The sequence below is a fragment of the Aythya marila genome (assembly GCF_965140915.1).
Source record: "Aythya marila genome assembly, chromosome: 1".
Taxonomy (NCBI): domain Eukaryota; kingdom Metazoa; phylum Chordata; class Aves; order Anseriformes; family Anatidae; genus Aythya; species Aythya marila.
This window is the reverse complement of record NC_139042.1, coordinates 153,007,266-153,023,021: the sequence shown is the minus strand read 5'-3', so window position 1 is coordinate 153,023,021 and position 15,756 is coordinate 153,007,266. Positions and strand designations below refer to the sequence as shown.

General features: G+C 58.4%; 2 protein-coding genes across 4 annotated transcripts; one reads left to right on the top strand and one right to left on the bottom strand.

Annotated features, from left to right (window-relative positions):
* Positions 1-979: 979 nt before the first annotated feature.
* On the bottom strand, positions 980-3,934 carry MAFF (MAF bZIP transcription factor F). 2 transcript variants are annotated; one of them, XM_082751752.1, is made up of 3 exons: positions 3,874-3,934; positions 3,069-3,122; positions 980-2,978 (listed from the first exon to the last, which is right to left on the bottom strand). In XM_082751752.1, exons 2-3 carry the CDS (start codon positions 3,102-3,104, stop codon positions 2,565-2,567), a joined length of 450 nt encoding a protein of 149 aa, XP_082607878.1. In that variant the 5' UTR covers positions 3,105-3,122; positions 3,874-3,934; the 3' UTR covers positions 980-2,564. The 2 variants fall into 2 exon arrangements, with proteins under 2 accessions (XP_082607878.1, XP_082607879.1); XM_082751753.1 differs by lacking the exon at positions 3,874-3,934 and adding an exon at positions 3,404-3,729.
* Positions 3,935-4,156: 222 nt separating this feature from the next.
* PLA2G6 (phospholipase A2 group VI) lies at positions 4,157-15,253 on the top strand. 2 transcript variants are annotated; one of them, XM_082766577.1, is made up of 16 exons: positions 4,157-4,410; positions 5,308-5,523; positions 5,599-5,779; positions 6,218-6,405; positions 7,117-7,213; positions 8,035-8,217; positions 8,334-8,442; positions 8,987-9,139; positions 10,625-10,715; positions 10,850-11,013; positions 11,444-11,594; positions 11,766-11,902; positions 12,002-12,156; positions 12,266-12,433; positions 13,496-13,569; positions 14,083-15,253. In XM_082766577.1, exons 1-16 carry the CDS (start codon positions 4,199-4,201, stop codon positions 14,222-14,224), a joined length of 2,421 nt encoding a protein of 806 aa, XP_082622703.1. In that variant the 5' UTR covers positions 4,157-4,198; the 3' UTR covers positions 14,225-15,253. The 2 variants fall into 2 exon arrangements, with proteins under 2 accessions (XP_082622703.1, XP_082622704.1); XM_082766578.1 differs by lacking the exon at positions 8,987-9,139.
* Positions 15,254-15,756: the final 503 nt, after the last annotated feature.

Sequence of the window (15,756 nt, the reverse complement as noted above, 5' to 3'; positions counted from 1 at the left end):
CCCGTGCAACAGGCAGGTGTCAGAAGGAGGATTGGCTCCGAAGCCTCGCCGGCTCGGAGGAGCAAATACCGAATTTTGAAGCCCCAGAGCTGCTTGCAGCGGCCCTGCCGAACCCCTCAGCTCCAGGAGCAAGCCCTTGGAGCTGCCCCCCTCCCCTGCTCCCCCTCTCTGCCCTTCCTTTTTGTTTACCGTGTACCACGCCCGCGGGGTTTGTTTATTATTTTTCCAGGTAGAGTAGTTCTTTGTATATAAACGACCGGAAAAAAAAAGAAAAAAAAAAGAAAAAAAAAAGAAAGAATTGTATGATAAATAAGACAGAGCCACCTAGTTTTGTACCTATCGTGTTTAACTGATGTGAGCTCAGCGACAAGCCGCTCTCTCTATTTTGGTCTTTGTGACGTTATACTCCGCAGAAATGAGCAAATATGATGACAAATAAAAAAAAATATAGAGATAATATAGATTGTACATAAGCTGCCTCTGCGTGGTGGTGTCGGCGTGCCTGACTGCTCTGAGCCAATTTAACGTTTTTGCCCCCTTTCTGGGACTGAGATTTTTCCGGTCCTGTCCCCAGAGCGCCCAGCTCCTGGTCAATGGGAAAGGGAAACTCTCTGATTTTGCTGATTTGAAGAGGGGCGATGCATCCGAGAGAGAAAAGCATCTCCAAACCTCCAGCAGGGAACCTGCAAAGCCTTGTACACCGGGATTTAGTTACGGGAGAAGAGGAGGAGCAACACCCGAGAGTACAAAGTAGCATTGGTTTGGAAGTCATGAGCTGTGCCCCATCCCAAATCTTTTTGGGGCATAGTTTCTTGAACGTGTCCTTTAGCAAAGCTGAGGATCTCAGAGCCACAGCTGGAGCCTGAGGTTCAGGAATGACCAAACACACTCATTTTGGAAAAAAAAAAAAAACAACAAACTTGCTTTATTCGTAAAGTCTACAAAATACAGAGGAGTCGGGTAGGACACATACTGTAAGTCAGAAAATAAATAAGTATTTTTTATTTTTTTGCTCTATATAAGTATAAGATAAAATGTGATTTGCATATATAAAATATAAAGTACGGCTCTGTACCAACATCCTGGCTGTGCCGAGCGGCGGAATGGCAAAGAGGACGTGAAAAATAACTTACGGTCGTGCAATAAATAAACCCAAGAGGAGTCGGGGTGTGGGGGGCGGGGGGGACTCTATAACCACCGTGCCCTCCCCCGCGAGCGGCGGGCACCTCGTTTTGGGGAGGGATGGAGGCTGCAGCCGAGGCGGCTGGCGTGGCGTGGTGATACCCCGGCCGGGGCTGAAAAGGGCGATCACAGGGGGTGGCAGAGGCCATGCAGGGCACCTGCCTCCTGCTGTCTCCCCACTGCTCATCAAACCCAGCTCTGCTCCGGCTTTGAAGCCTGCTGAAGAGCCCTTCGGTCCCTGCCGGTGTCCAAGCTGGAGGAAAAACCCCAAAGGGAGGTGTGCCTGCTGCCGGCGGGGCGGCTCCCAGGAGCAGGGATGCTCTGTGCCTTGGCTCCCCACCTCCACCTCTCCCTGCGAGTCTCGCAGCCTCGATTCCTGCTCCTGGAGGCCAGGACGGCCTCTCCGTGTGCTTTATGGCCCACGGGGAGCACGCGCTGGGCTTGGCGTGGCCATCCGAGCTGGCCTGCGCCGAGCCAAACAGCGTTTTTATCGCCGCTCCAGCTGCCTCCGCTTCCTTCCTGCCCGCGCTGCTGCCTTTCGGAGACGCCCGGCCGGGCCGAGCGTCCCGCGGGCAGGAAGAGGCGTGAAGGATGTGCGTGATGGGGACAGAAAACAGCGCCTCTGCTTCTCCCCTGCGCGGCCAACAGCCTCTGAGCCCCTCGCGCCCCCTGCCCGAAGGACCCCTCCCCGCCGTCCCCATCACCTCCAGGCTCCCCACCCATGCCCAGGCACCAACCTGCAGCCACTTTCTCTCCCCCTCTGACCTGCCACCTTCCCTCGCCACCTCCAGCCCGTCTCACGGGGCCGATCCCGGCCCTTCCCATCTTTTTTTTTCCATCTGCCCATCGCCGCCAAACTCTCTCTCTCTCTCTTTCTCTCTCCCCATTTCCCTCCCCGGCACGTGCTCCTGGGAGCGCAATTCCCGTGCGCTCGGCTCTCCCGCTTCCTCCCCCCACCCCCCAAAAAAAAAAAAAAAAAGGGGCATTTTCCTGCCAGCTTGGAGCCGTGGGACGTTCCCCTGCCTCCAGCCGCCTGGGCTCATCCCCTCCTGCACGCACCCAGCGGGGAGAGGGGTGCCGGGACCGGGGGGCTGCAGCAGGGGACGGCACTGCGGGGTGGTGATGGGTTTCGGGAGCCACCGCTGCCTCCACGGGGGTCCCCCATGGGGTCCTGCCCACCCCAGCACACGCGCGGTGGCAGCTCCCCATCCTCAGGAGAGCTGACCCGGCAAGAGCGGGAGGATTTTGGGGCCATGTCCGAGCAGAGGAGGGGTCAGGGAGGGCTTAGAGGCAACCCTCCAGTCGATCCGTGGGGGAAAGCACCCCAGGGGTCACGGAGGGGGGTCCGTGCCCGGCCGGGGGGGACGGGGGGGAGGCCGGCACTAGGAGTAGGCGGCCTGGTTGGTGCCGGACTTGACGATGGTGATGACGCTGGCGGTGGCCACCTTGGCGGGGGGCCCGTGGGCGGCCACGGTGCGGGCGAAGCCCTGCAGGGCCTCGTACTTGCCGCGCAGGGTGTCGAGCTCCAGGCGCATGGCGGCGTTCTCCCGGGCCAGCTTGTCCACCTCCCACTCCAGCTCCATCTTCTGCTTCTGCAGCTCTTCCTTCTGGCAGACGCGCTTCACCCGGCAGCTGGCGGCGTAGCCCCGGTTCTTCAGCGTCCGCCGCCGCTGCTTCAGCCGCGCCACCTCCTCCTTGGAGAGGCCCCGCAGGTGGTGGTTGAGCTCCCGCACCGACAGCCCCATCAGCTCCTCATCCGACAGCAGCGGCGTGTTCTCCCCCAGCTCCCGCTTCACCTGGGGGGGGAAAGGGGGCGGCCGCGTGAGACCCCCACCCCGATAATACACCCCCCAAAAGCCCCCCGGTCTTCCCCCCTCGCCGCTCACCTTCAGCGCCTTGCTGGAGAGCCCGTCCGCAGCCATGGTCGCCCCGTGCCAGCCCTGCCAAGAGCCGAGAGGAGAGCCCGTTACCGCCTGCCCTGCGCCCGGGGGTGACACCGAGCCTCCCCGTCCCACACCCAGCCATAAAACCTCCCCGTCCCATGCGGAAAGTCCATATTAAGGCCAACAACAGTGGGCTCCCCGGCCCCCTTCGCCCCCGTCCCCTTTCGTCCCACCGTGGTGAAGCCGTGCCGTGGGGACCCCCCGCGCACCCCAATCTTGCCTCGGGGGGGCCGGGCCTCCTCCTGGGGAGGGCAGCGGGGCCGAGGTCGGCCCTATACCTGTCGGGAAGCAGAAGCGGGGGCACCGGGCTGGGTACGAGTGGGGTCGCCCCATGGGGAAGGGGGGCGAAGGGTGGGGGCCGAGCCAGCGTCTCCCCGTGGTTCAGCAGCGACGGGGGGGGGGGGCACCCGAAAGCCACCCGCACTCTGCCCGCCCCCTTTTTTTTTTTAAATAAATATTATTTTTTTGTTGAATATTCCCCCGGCCCTACAAAAGGAGGGCGCTGCCTGCCCCGAGCGGCCGGGGAAGGCCGAGGCAGCCCCCCAAAAACACCGAGGAAGCCGCGGAGGGGCCCGGAGGAAGGCTCGGGGCTGGAGGGGCAGGGGGCGGCTGATGCAATCGGGGCCGGGCAGGGCGAGACGCGGGGCCGGGAGGGACCCGAGGGCTCCCGGCAGGGCTCGGCCACCTCCCCCCCGAGCCCGGCCGGCCGGTAGCGAGCCCCCCCCGGCCCCCTGCTCCCCGTGCTTACCGGGAGGAGGCCGCGCTCGTCCCCGTCCCCGCGGCGGGCGGGCGGGGCGCGCTGCGAGCTGCCCGCGATTACTCACCCGCGGATTCCTTTCATTCATAAAAACACAGTCATGCGCTGACGTCACCTCCCCTTAGCCCCGCCCCTTTCCCTTCACCAACATGGCGCCCGCCCCTCCCTCTCCCTTCCCTTCCCCTTCGCCCCGCCCTTCTTCCCCCGCCCCATTGGCTCCTCCCCGCGCCCCGCGCCGCCCATTGGCTGGAAGGAGGGGAGGGGCGGCGCTGATTGGTCCGCCCCGCCGGGGGCGCCGCTCCGCTGTGGCGCCGCCATGCAGTTCCTGGGCCGGCTGGTCAGCACCCTGAGCGGCGTGGCCCAGGCGCTGGGCAGCCCGCACCGCGTCAGGGAGGTGCCCGCCGCCGAGTACGGGCCTGGCCGCTGCCCCGTGAGGCAGGAGGGCCGGCTGCGCCTCTACGGGCCCGGGCCCGGCCGCTCGTGGGACTGCGTGCTGCTCTGCCCGCACAGCCCGCAGCTCGCCCTGAGGTACGCGCCCCAAACGGGACCCGAAAGGGGGAACCGGCCCCAAACGGCTCCAGGCCCTAAAAGGGAGCCGGGTCTCAAAAGGGAGCTTGGCCCCCAAAATGGCTCCAGGCCCTAAAATGGAGCTGGGACCCCAAAAGGGAGCCAGGCCCGAAAATGGTTGCAGACCCCAAAAGGGAACCCGACCCCAAAATGGTCCTGGGCCCCAAAGTGGCTCTGGGCCCCCCAAAATGGCTCCAGGACTTCAAAAGGGAGCCAGGCCCTAAAATGGAATTGGGCCCCCAAAATGGCTCCAGGGCCCCAAAAGGGCACCAGGCCCCCAGAATGGCCCCGGGCCCCAAAATGGAACTGGGCCCCTAAAAGGGAGCTGGGCCCCAAAATGGTCCTTGGACCCCAAAAGGGAACCAGGCCCCAAAATGGAACTGGGTCCCCAAAAGGGAACCAGGCCCTAAAATGGCTCTGGGCCCCCAAAAAGGGAACCGGGCCCCCAAAAGGGAACCAGGCCCAAAATGGCTCAAGACCCCAAAAGAGAACCAGGCCCAAAATGGCCCTGGACCCCAAAAGGAAACTGGGGCCCAAAATAGCTCCAGGCCCCAAAATGGTCCTGGCCCCCAGAATGGAGCTGGGTCCCCAAAAGGGAACCAGGCCCTAAAATGGCTCTGGACCCCAAAAAGGGAACCAGGCCCCCAAATGGCTCCAGACCCCAAAAGGGAGCCAGACCCCAAATTGGCTCAAGACCCCAAAAGGGAACCAGGCCCAAAATGGCCCTGGACCCCAAAAGGGAATGGGGCCCTAAAATGTCTCCGGGCCCCTAAACAACCCCAGGGGCTGCAGGTGGGGAGCATTTGGGGCCGCAACCCCGTGGTTTTGGGGTCTCTCCCCTTCTCTCCCCCTGCGCAGGCTGTTCCAGCTGGGCGAGGAGGCGGAGGCCCTGCAGCTCTTCCAGCACTACGCCGGGCACCTGCGGCCCTTCTACGAGAGCTCCCCCGAGCCGCTGACCCCGGAGCTCCTGCAGCAGCTCTGCGACTGCCTGCGCGGCCACCCCGCCTGGTCCCCGGCGCACGTGGCGGTGGAGCTGGGCCTCCTCGAGGCTTTTCGGCACAACGGGGTGCTGGGGTGAGCCCGGGGGGTTTGGCTGCTTCGGGATCGGCTTTCGGGGTGGCTGTGTCACCTCTTCCTGTTCTCTTGCAGCTGCGTGAACAGCCCCGACGGCGAGGATGGCTGCACCCCGCTGCACCTGGCGTGCCGCCGGGGCGACGTGGCCTGCCTGCTGGAGCTGCTCGAGTGCCGGGCGCGGGTGGACGTCGCCGACCGCCGCGGGGAGACGGTTTTCCACTACGCCGTGCGAGGCCACAACCCCCAGGTCGTCGAGGTGGGAGCGGGGACCGGGACCGGGATGATCGATCGGGGATGGTTTAGGGTTTTTGTATTAAAAACGTATCCTCTTCCCGCGTTCCTCTGATTTTGGCGACTTGGCTTGCTGAAGAAATACTTTCAGTTCCGAGCAGTCTGCTGTTTGTTTCTCTTTCTCTTTTGATTCCTCTCTAAACCAAAGAAAACAAAGTGAATTCCTGCTTTTCTCGCGTGCCCCAGGACTTTTAGGGTTTCCACGGCTGGGTGGGGTGGGGAGAAAATCAGGCAGCTTGAGAAACGCAAAAAACCTTGACTCTGTGCCCTCCTTCTGAGGGGGAAAAAACACAGGAGTGCTTCAGCTGTCGAAGAGGATGGACCGTAGCATCGCGAGGAGCCCTGTCTGTGGAGCTTCCACGCCTCGTCTGCCTTTGATTTATTTATTGCTTCCTTTTCCCAGATCCTGGGCAGAACCCCGACCGTTGTCCTGGACCACCTGAGCCACGAAGGGCTGACCCCTCTGCACCTCGCCTGCCAGCTGGGCAAAGAGGACATGGTTCGGTCCCTGCTGAAATGCCAGGCCAGCTGCGGCGTCGTGGGGACGCTGGGCTACCCCATCCACACGGCTCTCAAGTACTCCCACAAGGGGTAAGGAACTACCCGGGCTGCCAGAGCAGTGCTTTTCCTCCAGTTTGGGGCCCTGGCTGCTCGCTTTGGGTTGTCCCAGACCGGACGATCTGCCGAGGGCATCACCGAGCTGGCAGAAGAGCAGCGGGGGGCTGGTGTGGAAGAAAGAGACCCGTTCAGAAAAAAAAGGTTTTCCCTGAATTTATCTCCAGGTATTACTTTGTACGATACAATGAGAGAGGCACACACAAAAGAAAAGGGAAAAAAAAAGAGTTTGTGCAATACTTTCTCAGGATGAGCTGCGAGGAGGTGACTTACCAACATTTAAATGCTCTTATTAACTGCTGTACCTCTGCCTTCCTGTCTTTGGCTGCTTTGATCCTACTCAGCTTTTATTCCAAAGCGTTGTTATTTCCGTCTCCTGTGGGCAAAGGTACTCCTGACCCTTAATTAACACACTCTGAATCAAGAGACGCAATATTTACTTCCTGTTCTCTTTTTTTTTTTTTTTTTTTTTTTTTTTCAGGGAGAAATTTGGTTCTCTTTGTGCTTTCTAATGCTTATTTTCGTAGCGTCCAAGCCCTCCAGAAAGGGCCCTCAACAACGACCGCTGCTAGCTGCTCCACGATTTGGGATTGGGAAGGGATCATCCTGCTGTAGGGTTTCCTGAAAGGCTCTGTGCTTGGGCTGGGTGTCTGGCATCTCAATTCCTCACCTCGTTGCCTTCACCAGGTGTGCCCAGGCCATCCTGGAGGTGGATGCCAGCCAGGTCCGCTCCAGGGACCCGCGCCACAACGCCACCCCGCTGCACTGGGCGAAGAAGGCAGAGGTAAATGGAGCCAGCCCGTGGCTGTTGAGCTGATTGAAGCCGTTTGGTTCTCTCTGCTCTCCTCTGACCGGTGCCGTTTGCTGCAGGGAGCAGCGGAGCCTTCAGATAGAAAAAAAATATATATAATAATAATCCCAAACTTGGCACGCTTGTCCCAGTAATTCAGCCCTTGTTGTGAAACTGCCAGCTCGTCCCTTTTCCCTGCTTATTGTGAAACTGCACCACTGTCGTTGAAGCACAATTACCCCTGGGGGGAGCTCTCTTCTCGTTATCTCCCAGTTTAATGAGAGGAGGCAGACCGGTGCATTAAACCATGAGGGGAGCGTGAGGTAGGCGCAGGGTCATGGTACGTAGGTTAGAGATACCCCGATCAGTGGTGCGATAATCTGGAGCACCTGCGAGGCGTTTGTTTTAAGCAGAGAACATTGAACATTTCAATGGAAGGACCATGAAACTTTGTCTTGCAAGGAGGAGAAGGTTAAAAAAAGGAAAAAAAAAAAAAAAAAGCTAATTTCTTCCCTCCAGTCTGCAAGGATTAGGGACTGTGTTTCTCCATCGCCACCAGCCAGTCGTTACGCTTGCATCTAAGCCCCAAAACATCCAGAAGCTGTAGCCAGATTGCGAAACCATCAAATAATTTTGAGGTAGAAGGCAGAGAAACCCCATGTCCAGCGCCTGGGACGATGCAGCTGGCTCCTGCCGTGCCCAGGCGAAGGCTTGCTCCTCTCCATGCGCTTGCCTGGCTCGTGTGAGCACCCTGGCAGCTGTCCTCACGATTTCTTTCTCTTTCCTTCACCTGGAACACGCACGCTCGGGCTCAGATGACGCAGCTGCTGCTGAAGTACGGCTCCGAGGTGAACGTGAGCAGCCGGACAGCCGACATGGCCCTGCACATCGCCGTCAGGAGGGGCCGCTTTGACTGCGCCATGGTGCTGCTGACGCACGGGGCCAGCACCAACGCCAGGGGCCAGGATGGCAACACGCCGCTGCACCTGGCCATGAAGGTGAGGTTGTGGGGCAATCCTCCTGGGCGCTTTGGCTGAGGGGAAGAGGAGGGAGGGAACGAGAGGTGCGGCTGAGGGGAGCACGGCTTTTGACTGAGCTTTCCCTTGGCTCCTAGCACGACCACCTGGATATGATCAAAGCAATCGTTGTCTTTGGAGGAGATGTGGAGATCCCCAATGATTTCGGGGAGACGCCGGGGCTGTTGGCAGCCCGGAGCAGCAAAGGTGAGGGCGCACCAGAAACCAGCGTGACATCTCCCCTTGTTGGCTAAAACTGCATCTTGGAGAGGTGAAAACCCACCAGGCATAGGCAGTGCTTCTCCAAAACGCTTTCCCAGCTTCTAGTTGCTCACAGGACCGGCACTTGCTGAGCTAGTGGCATAGGCTTTGTGTGAATAGCCCGTGATGAATTTCTCCTCTATGAGACAGAGAAGCAAGAGGAAAAGCAGGCACGCATCCCCTCCTCCTCACGCCGTGGTGCTGGGCACTGCAGACTCACAGCGGGATGGGAATCCTACTGAGCTGCCCAGGTGTCAGCAGGCACAGGCACGGCAAGGAGCGTGCGGCACAAACCCTTCAAGCTGCATGGCACTGGCCGCGCCGGCTGCGTGCAGGGCAGATTCAGGACGTGCTTTCCTCTCCCCCTGGGTTACCCCAGAGGTTTCCTGCGGGTGACGGCTGCCGTGAATTTTGCAGACTTCCCCCTTCCCCCGGTGTGTGCGTGCACTGATTCTCTTTCTGCTCTGTGACTCCCCCTGCGTCACCTAAGGTGCGAACCGGAAAGTGCTCTTAGACCTGCTGCAAACTGTAGGGACGCAGCGCTGCCACCCACCCACCCCCAGCTCCCAAAGCCTGCCACCATCCGACGCCTCCTTCTTCCTGGAAGGCCCGTCTTCCCCGCGGAGCAGCTTCAACAGTTTAGGTAAAGCCTTCCCTGGCCCTCCCTCGCTGTCCTCTTTCCTAGCTTCAGACTTTCGGGCAGCCCACGCTCTGGGGGCTCTCCTGGCTCTCACTTTCTGGCCACTCTGTCCTCGTCCAGCTGGACCCAGGCTCTTTTCTCTGCTTTCCCTGTGTGTGTACTCTATAAATTCCTGATTTGTGGACCTGACACAGCGCAGCTCTGCGTGGAGGAAAGGGAAGGCTGTTCCCCTCACCCTTCTGGAAGAGGTGTAGGGCTTGTTTGCTTAGGTGCAGTCATCCACAGAAGGGGAGGCACTTGCTGGTTCATCTGAAGGACATCCCAGTGGGCAAAAGGATATTGAAGTGGCACTTGTTCAGATCTCAGGGGCCAGTAGTTGGGAGAGGGAAGGGAGGAGGCCAGGGATAAGTGATGCTGGGCACAGGATTTGCATTATCCGTAGGAAGAGCCAACCTCAGGACGTGTGCTCTGTACTGCACAGGCTGAGTATGTCAAGATTTCACCCTCTGGGGAGCTACAGAGGCAGCAGGGGGTGTCACAGAGCAGGCAGTGGGTGAGCCGGCTTGGAGGGAGGCTCTGACACCGTGATGAGGGCATGCAGGGAGGTGACAGCTGCTCGTGGTCCACTTTCCCTCTGGAAATTGTGGTTTCCATTGCAAAGGCCTTCCTGTAGGGCTAGAGGACAACCCCCCTCAGGTTCTCTGTGTCACAAGTCCCACTGGATGGAGGCCTCAGGACTTCCCACCACAGCCTTGTGGTGGTGTCCCACCAAATTTCAGCTCTCTTACCCTTTTCCAGCACGGACTCTGGCTCTGGAAGAAACTCCTCGCCCTGTTCTCCACCATCCACAGCTGCCTTCCAGCCGGGGTGCTGGCAGCAGCATTTAACCTCTCCTCCCCGTGTTCTTCTTTTGGTTTCGCAGGCTGCCTCCTCACCTAGGCTGGATTGCTGCCCTGGGTTTACATCAGCCGAGGGGTAATAACGAGCTAACGAGCCCTCCCGTCCCCAGACCTCTCCTGCTTAGGTTACCTCGCAGGAGTAGATTTAGGTTTTATCTCCTGGCTTGCAGTAGTGGGCGTGCTGCTAGGCTCTGACTCCTCTCTCACCCACGGCGCTCAACGTCTGCTTCTACAAATCCTTTGTCTGTGCCAGCAAACCTCCAGCTGCCTGCTCTGGAGAATTGGGTTTCTCCTCTTCGGTGTGGGGTTTGTTTTGGGGGGTACCTGGTGGTTACGGGTAAGATGGTTTGTGTTTCCTGCAGGGAGCTTCGACTGGGAAGGGCGTTGGATGTTCTCTGTGGTGGAAGTCATTTACCAGAGGGGTGGGAAGTTTGGGTACCCTGGCCGGGTTTTTTGGGGACAGAGAGAAAGTAGGAAGAATAATTAAAGACTTTCTAATCGATTGTACCCCTGAGGCACTCGTCAGAGGGTCCGGGTAGCAAATTGGTCTCTCATTTTTTATTGTCCTTCCGTATTCATGGCCCTCTAGGGTACGGGGACCTCCTGTATGCTTCTGCAACACTTGGACAGTTCCTGAAGACGCCGGATGTCATGGACTCCCCCAGGGAGGGTGGAAGAAGGTGAGTGAGGAATAGCTTCCCTCCAGACCTGCGTGCAAATTGAAGGCGAACGTCACCCTGAGGAAGAGACGGGATGGTTTCCCATCCCCAGGGCCAGGATCCGAGCTCTGTGAGCTGTGTCTGTCCCTCTGCAGTTACGACCGCCTCCTGTGCCTGGACGGAGGGGGCATCCGGGGCCTGGTGCTCATCCAGCTCCTGCTGGCGATCGAAAAGGCCGCGGGGCGACCCATCCGGGAGATTTTCGACTGGATCGCAGGGACCAGCACCGGGGGCATCTTGGCCTTGGCTATTGTACACGGTGAGGCGAAGAACGGGCTCGTTCTCACTCCTCTGGGTGGAAGGGATGTGGGGTGGGAGCTGCCTCTCTGGGAGTCCTGCCTGAGATTTGCCCTCCCTACCTGGGGAGGGAAGGTGTGTCCATCAACGAAGGAAAATCCAGACCTGTTTTCGCTCTTGCTTCATCGTGTCACTTGGTCTGGATTTTGGGGAGGTGCATGGTGGCGGAGTGCAACGTTCTGCTCTTCCCACTCTCCCCAAAGCGGTTTTACAGCAAGATCAGCCCTTGGCAGCAGTGGGAAACAGCTCCAGCTTTGCCTTTCCTCTTCAACCCTTCCCAATTCTGCTGCTGGTGTCCGGGCAGCCTGGGAAGGGGACGAGGCTGGGGGAGAGGCCTCCCCCCACCCTCTGCTCCTGGAAAATCCAGGCTCTGACGTGCTGTCTGTGCTCAGGGAAGCCCATGGACTACATGCGCTGCCTGTACTTCCGCATGAAGGACATGGTGTTCCGGGGCTCTCGGCCCTACGAGTCGGAGCCCCTGGACGAGTTCCTGAAGAAGGAGTTTGGGGAAAACACCAAAATGACAGATGTCCAAAAACCCAAGTAAGTCCTGCTTGGGGCTGTGCTGCTGGCTCTCTTGGGGAACGCTCTGGAGGCCACGTGGCACGTTTGGCATCTCCTATGAGCAGAGAACCTGTGATGGGGAGACCACAGAAGCCAAAACCACATATTTTTTTTCCATTTTACCCTTAGCTGTCTTCTCCTTTTCCCCAGAGTTATTGTGACGGGGACGTTGTGTGACCGGCAGCCAGCTGAGCTCCACCTCTTCAGGAATTACCCCGTCCCAGAGACAAAAGTCTCCACTGAATATAAAACAACCGCGTCTTTCAAACCACTCACTCGGCCAGAAGGTAAATTTGGGCACCAGCTGTACCTCGTGAAGAGGGGATGCTCCTCGCACGAAGGAGAGCTGCTGAAAGAGGCACGTCTGCTCCTCTTTCTCCCTGCAGACCAGCTGGTTTGGCGTGCTGCTCGCTGCAGCGGGGCGGCTCCCACCTATTTCAGGCCCATCGGGCGCTTTTTGGACGGCGGGCTGCTGGCAAACAACCCGACCCTCGACGCCATGGCGGAGATCCACGAGTACAACAAGTCTCTGATCAAGAAGGTGAGGGAAATCCTGGCCTTGAAGCAAGAACTTCCAACAGACGGTTGAGAAATTAATATTTCGCTTTAATTGCGTGTTCCTGCAAATAAATCTTTTATTTTCTCCGCAGGGTGAGAGGCAGAAAGTGAGAAAGTTGGGGCTGGTGGTCTCCCTGGGGACAGGGAAGCCTCCACAGGTCCCGGTGAGCTCTGTGGATGTCTTCCGCCCCTCCAACCCCTGGGAGCTGGCAAAGACTGTGTTTGGGGCCAGGGAGCTCGGCAAGATGGTGGTGGATTGTGTGAGTACTGGCAGGAGGGGAAGGGCCTCGGGGTTGCTTTCAGAGGGAGAGCAAAGGTTTCCAGTCTTCAGCTTCTTCCTTTTGGAAGAAAACTGAATTTTCCTTGGAATCGCTCCACCCACGGCCGATTCAAGGGATGGGGGTAAGGGGTAGCTTGAAAATTGTGCGAGCACAGCAGGTCTGAATCCCTTCCTGCCTGTTTGGCGTTTGGAGAGGTGCAGTTCTTGCAGCTGAAAGGAGCTGGGGCCAGGACGGTGGCCAGTGACTCCTAGGAACACTTGCAAGCGTGAGTTTGTGGAACTGGAAGCTTTCCAGGGAGCACGGGTTATCATCTGAGCAATGCAGACCAAAAAAATGATGCTTCAGCGTGACAGCAAGTCATTTTTCTTAAGAAGAGCTTTATTATCCCCACGAGAGCAATTAGCAAGTGGTTGAGAAGTGGGAGCTTTGCTAATAAGGAGCAGCAGTTCAGAGCTGTGGCTAGGAGCGTGCAATTTTGCATGCTTCCGGAAGAAGCTCGTTAGATGCTATGCATGAATAGGTTCCAGAGGAATGAAAGCTGGAAGGATCAGACTCGAGGGCCTGACTGTGATCTTGATAACGTGGCTTTATCTCTTTTTAGCTCCCTAAAGCCTGGAGATACCTGCGGAGGCCTCTCTGTCTCCGCTGTCTTTTCTTTCAGTTGTCCCAGGATAGCACAGAAAGCCTGCGATAATCACAGGCTCTGCTGGTACCGGGTTGTGGAATAGAAATGGGTAGAGATGAAGTCCCAAAGAGGCATCCTGGCGATGTTCTTGTGGGAATTCCCTCTGTGCAGTGACAGGAGGATCTGTAGGGTGCAGTTCCTTGTGTCCCAAGGATCAAGAGCGTTATATTTAGGGGGGAAAAAAAAGCCGCTCCACTTTTGCTGGTGATCTTTGCCATCCAGGATGCTCTTGCTCCTGGTTTTCCCTTTCCCTCCGTGGCTTGTGCTGCCGAGCTCGGTGCCAGGGAAGCCTCCTGCGGGCAGGGGCCGGGCAGCGTGTGAGTCCTGCCCTAACTGCCGGCTGGTTTCTCCCGCAGTGCACTGACGCAGATGGCCCAGCTGTGGATCGTGCCAGGGCCTGGTGTGAGATGACGGATATCCCTTATTTTCGGTAAGAGCTTCCCTTCTGCTCCCCGCACAGACCTCTTTTTAGCCTCCAGGTCTGGCTGGGGCATGTGTCATCCCAAATCACGTCCCCTCCGGGGGTGTGCCAGCCTAAATCTGTTCCTCTGCCCCCTTCCTAATTCCTCCGTGATACAACGGAGGATGCTGTAGATGAATGAAGGAACGAGCACAGCTTGTCTGGGGTCAGTTACTGGGGTCTGGAGGGTGCTGAAAAGGGTCCTTTGAGGATGTGGACCTCATCCTGCCCTATTCCACCTCGGGGCACTGCACAGTGTGTTTTGAGACTCGTGTCTTAAATGTAGCTGAACCGTGGCTCAGCTAGGGATGCAGCTGGGCTTTGAAAGCATAGGGGAAAGGCCCCCAGCCTGCAATTTTCCCAAATAAGGGGAACCAAACAGCCCAGGAAGCAGCAGTCAGGTTCTGCTGCCAGCCTGGTGCTTGGGATGCTCGCTGCCTTTGCGTCTGTGCCCCGCTGGTGGTGATATCTCGGTGTCTGCAGGCTCAGCCCTCAGCTGCACACGGAGGTGATGCTGGACGAGGTGAACGACGCGGTGCTGGTGGACGCCCTGTGGGACACCCAGCTCTACATCTACCAGCAGCGGGAGCAGCTGGAGCGCCTGGTGCGGGACCTCTGCCGGTGACCGGCCCGGAGGTGGCCCCTCCTGCAGCCCCGGGGCAAGGAGCAGCAGATGCCCAAACAGCTCAGGCTTTGCCCCAAATGTTGAGGTTGGGGAGGGGAGGGATTGCTATTAGTACTAGTTAGAAATTAATCCTATTTAATAGACAACAGTGCACATATATTGCGGGACAGCTCTGAAATACTGACAGTTCTTGTACTACAGCCCCATCTCCACTACTCTGCTTGGTTTTGCTGCCCTGCTCCCTGACCCTAAAGCCCTTCCCAGGAGCCAGAGCCCCCACCTACACCCCGAGCTGGAGCAGCTGGAGCCCGGCTCCTGTCTGTGCAGCACCCCCGGGGACAAAGCACCGCGCACCTTCCTGCATCACAGAACAGGCCAACACCAGATAAAGCCCCAAAGATTGCTTTCCCTGCTGGGACCGAGCTGGTTCTGAGTATAGGGTGGGGAAAGGGATCCTTTGCTCGACACTCCTGGCTTGGAGGGAGGCAGAAACTCTGCAGCCTTCTGCGGTAGAGAGATGGAAAATACTGTGACTGGCACTGGGGAGAAGGGGGAACCCTTCCTGAACCAGTTGCCACCTGTAACGCCCTCCCCTTTTCCCTCCAGAGGTGCCTGAGGTTCTGACAGCACCTCTGGTGGGAGCAGACCCCCCCCAGGGGCTGTTTTGTGTCCCCTGGCTTGCTGTGACTGTCTGCTCGAGGGCTGAGATGTGAAAACCCGCCTCGTCTCGTGGCAAGCTCAAGACGAGGGATAACAGCAGAGGGATTTTCTCTGTGTTAGCGTGCAATCGAACCTGAGCTCAGGTCCCACCAAAGCAACTGACCCTGTGGCAATTGGGATTTGTCGTTTTTACTGCTGGAAATCCCGCCGTGACTGCTGTACTAAATGTTTCTGTAGCAAACTTTGTGTATTTATACATGACGTATGTATCCCTTGGAAGTTCTGAGAAGTAACCTGAAAAACTGACTTCTTCAGCTGCCGGTATGAACAAAAACTAACATGGCTTGAAATAAAGAGAAGCTAAGATTCGGTTCTGCTCCGTGTGATGTGCTCCGTGTTTTGTGCCTCTGCGTCCTGTGCCATCCCACGGGGGGCTGAGCTTGCAGTCTCACGGTTAGGAAATGACAAATTGGGCTCGTCGGGACGTGGAGCTCTTCCCTTCGCATGGGCTGAGGAGGTGAATCGTCTCTGAAGCCACGGTGTGAGCCTGCTGGCTGTCCTGGGGACCCGAGGATGCTGCGGTAGCGTGGGGAGGCTCCGAGAGCCCCTGTGGAGGGCTGGAGGCTGCAAGGTGTCCTTCTGGCAGGTGGCAGGCTCTGCGGGTGCCGGGGCAGGGGGAGCCGGGTGCCGGGCAGCGATCAATAATTGAAGGAGGCGGTCACATGCCCGTGCTGCCTGCCGCAGGATTCCTCTCCCTCCAGAGTCCGGTTACATCCTGGGATCAAGTTCCAGCCTCCCGGCTGGTGAATTATTAAACCCCCAGCAGCGCCCCGCTCCCTTTGCACCGCGTCCGTGCCTTCCTGCTGTCATAC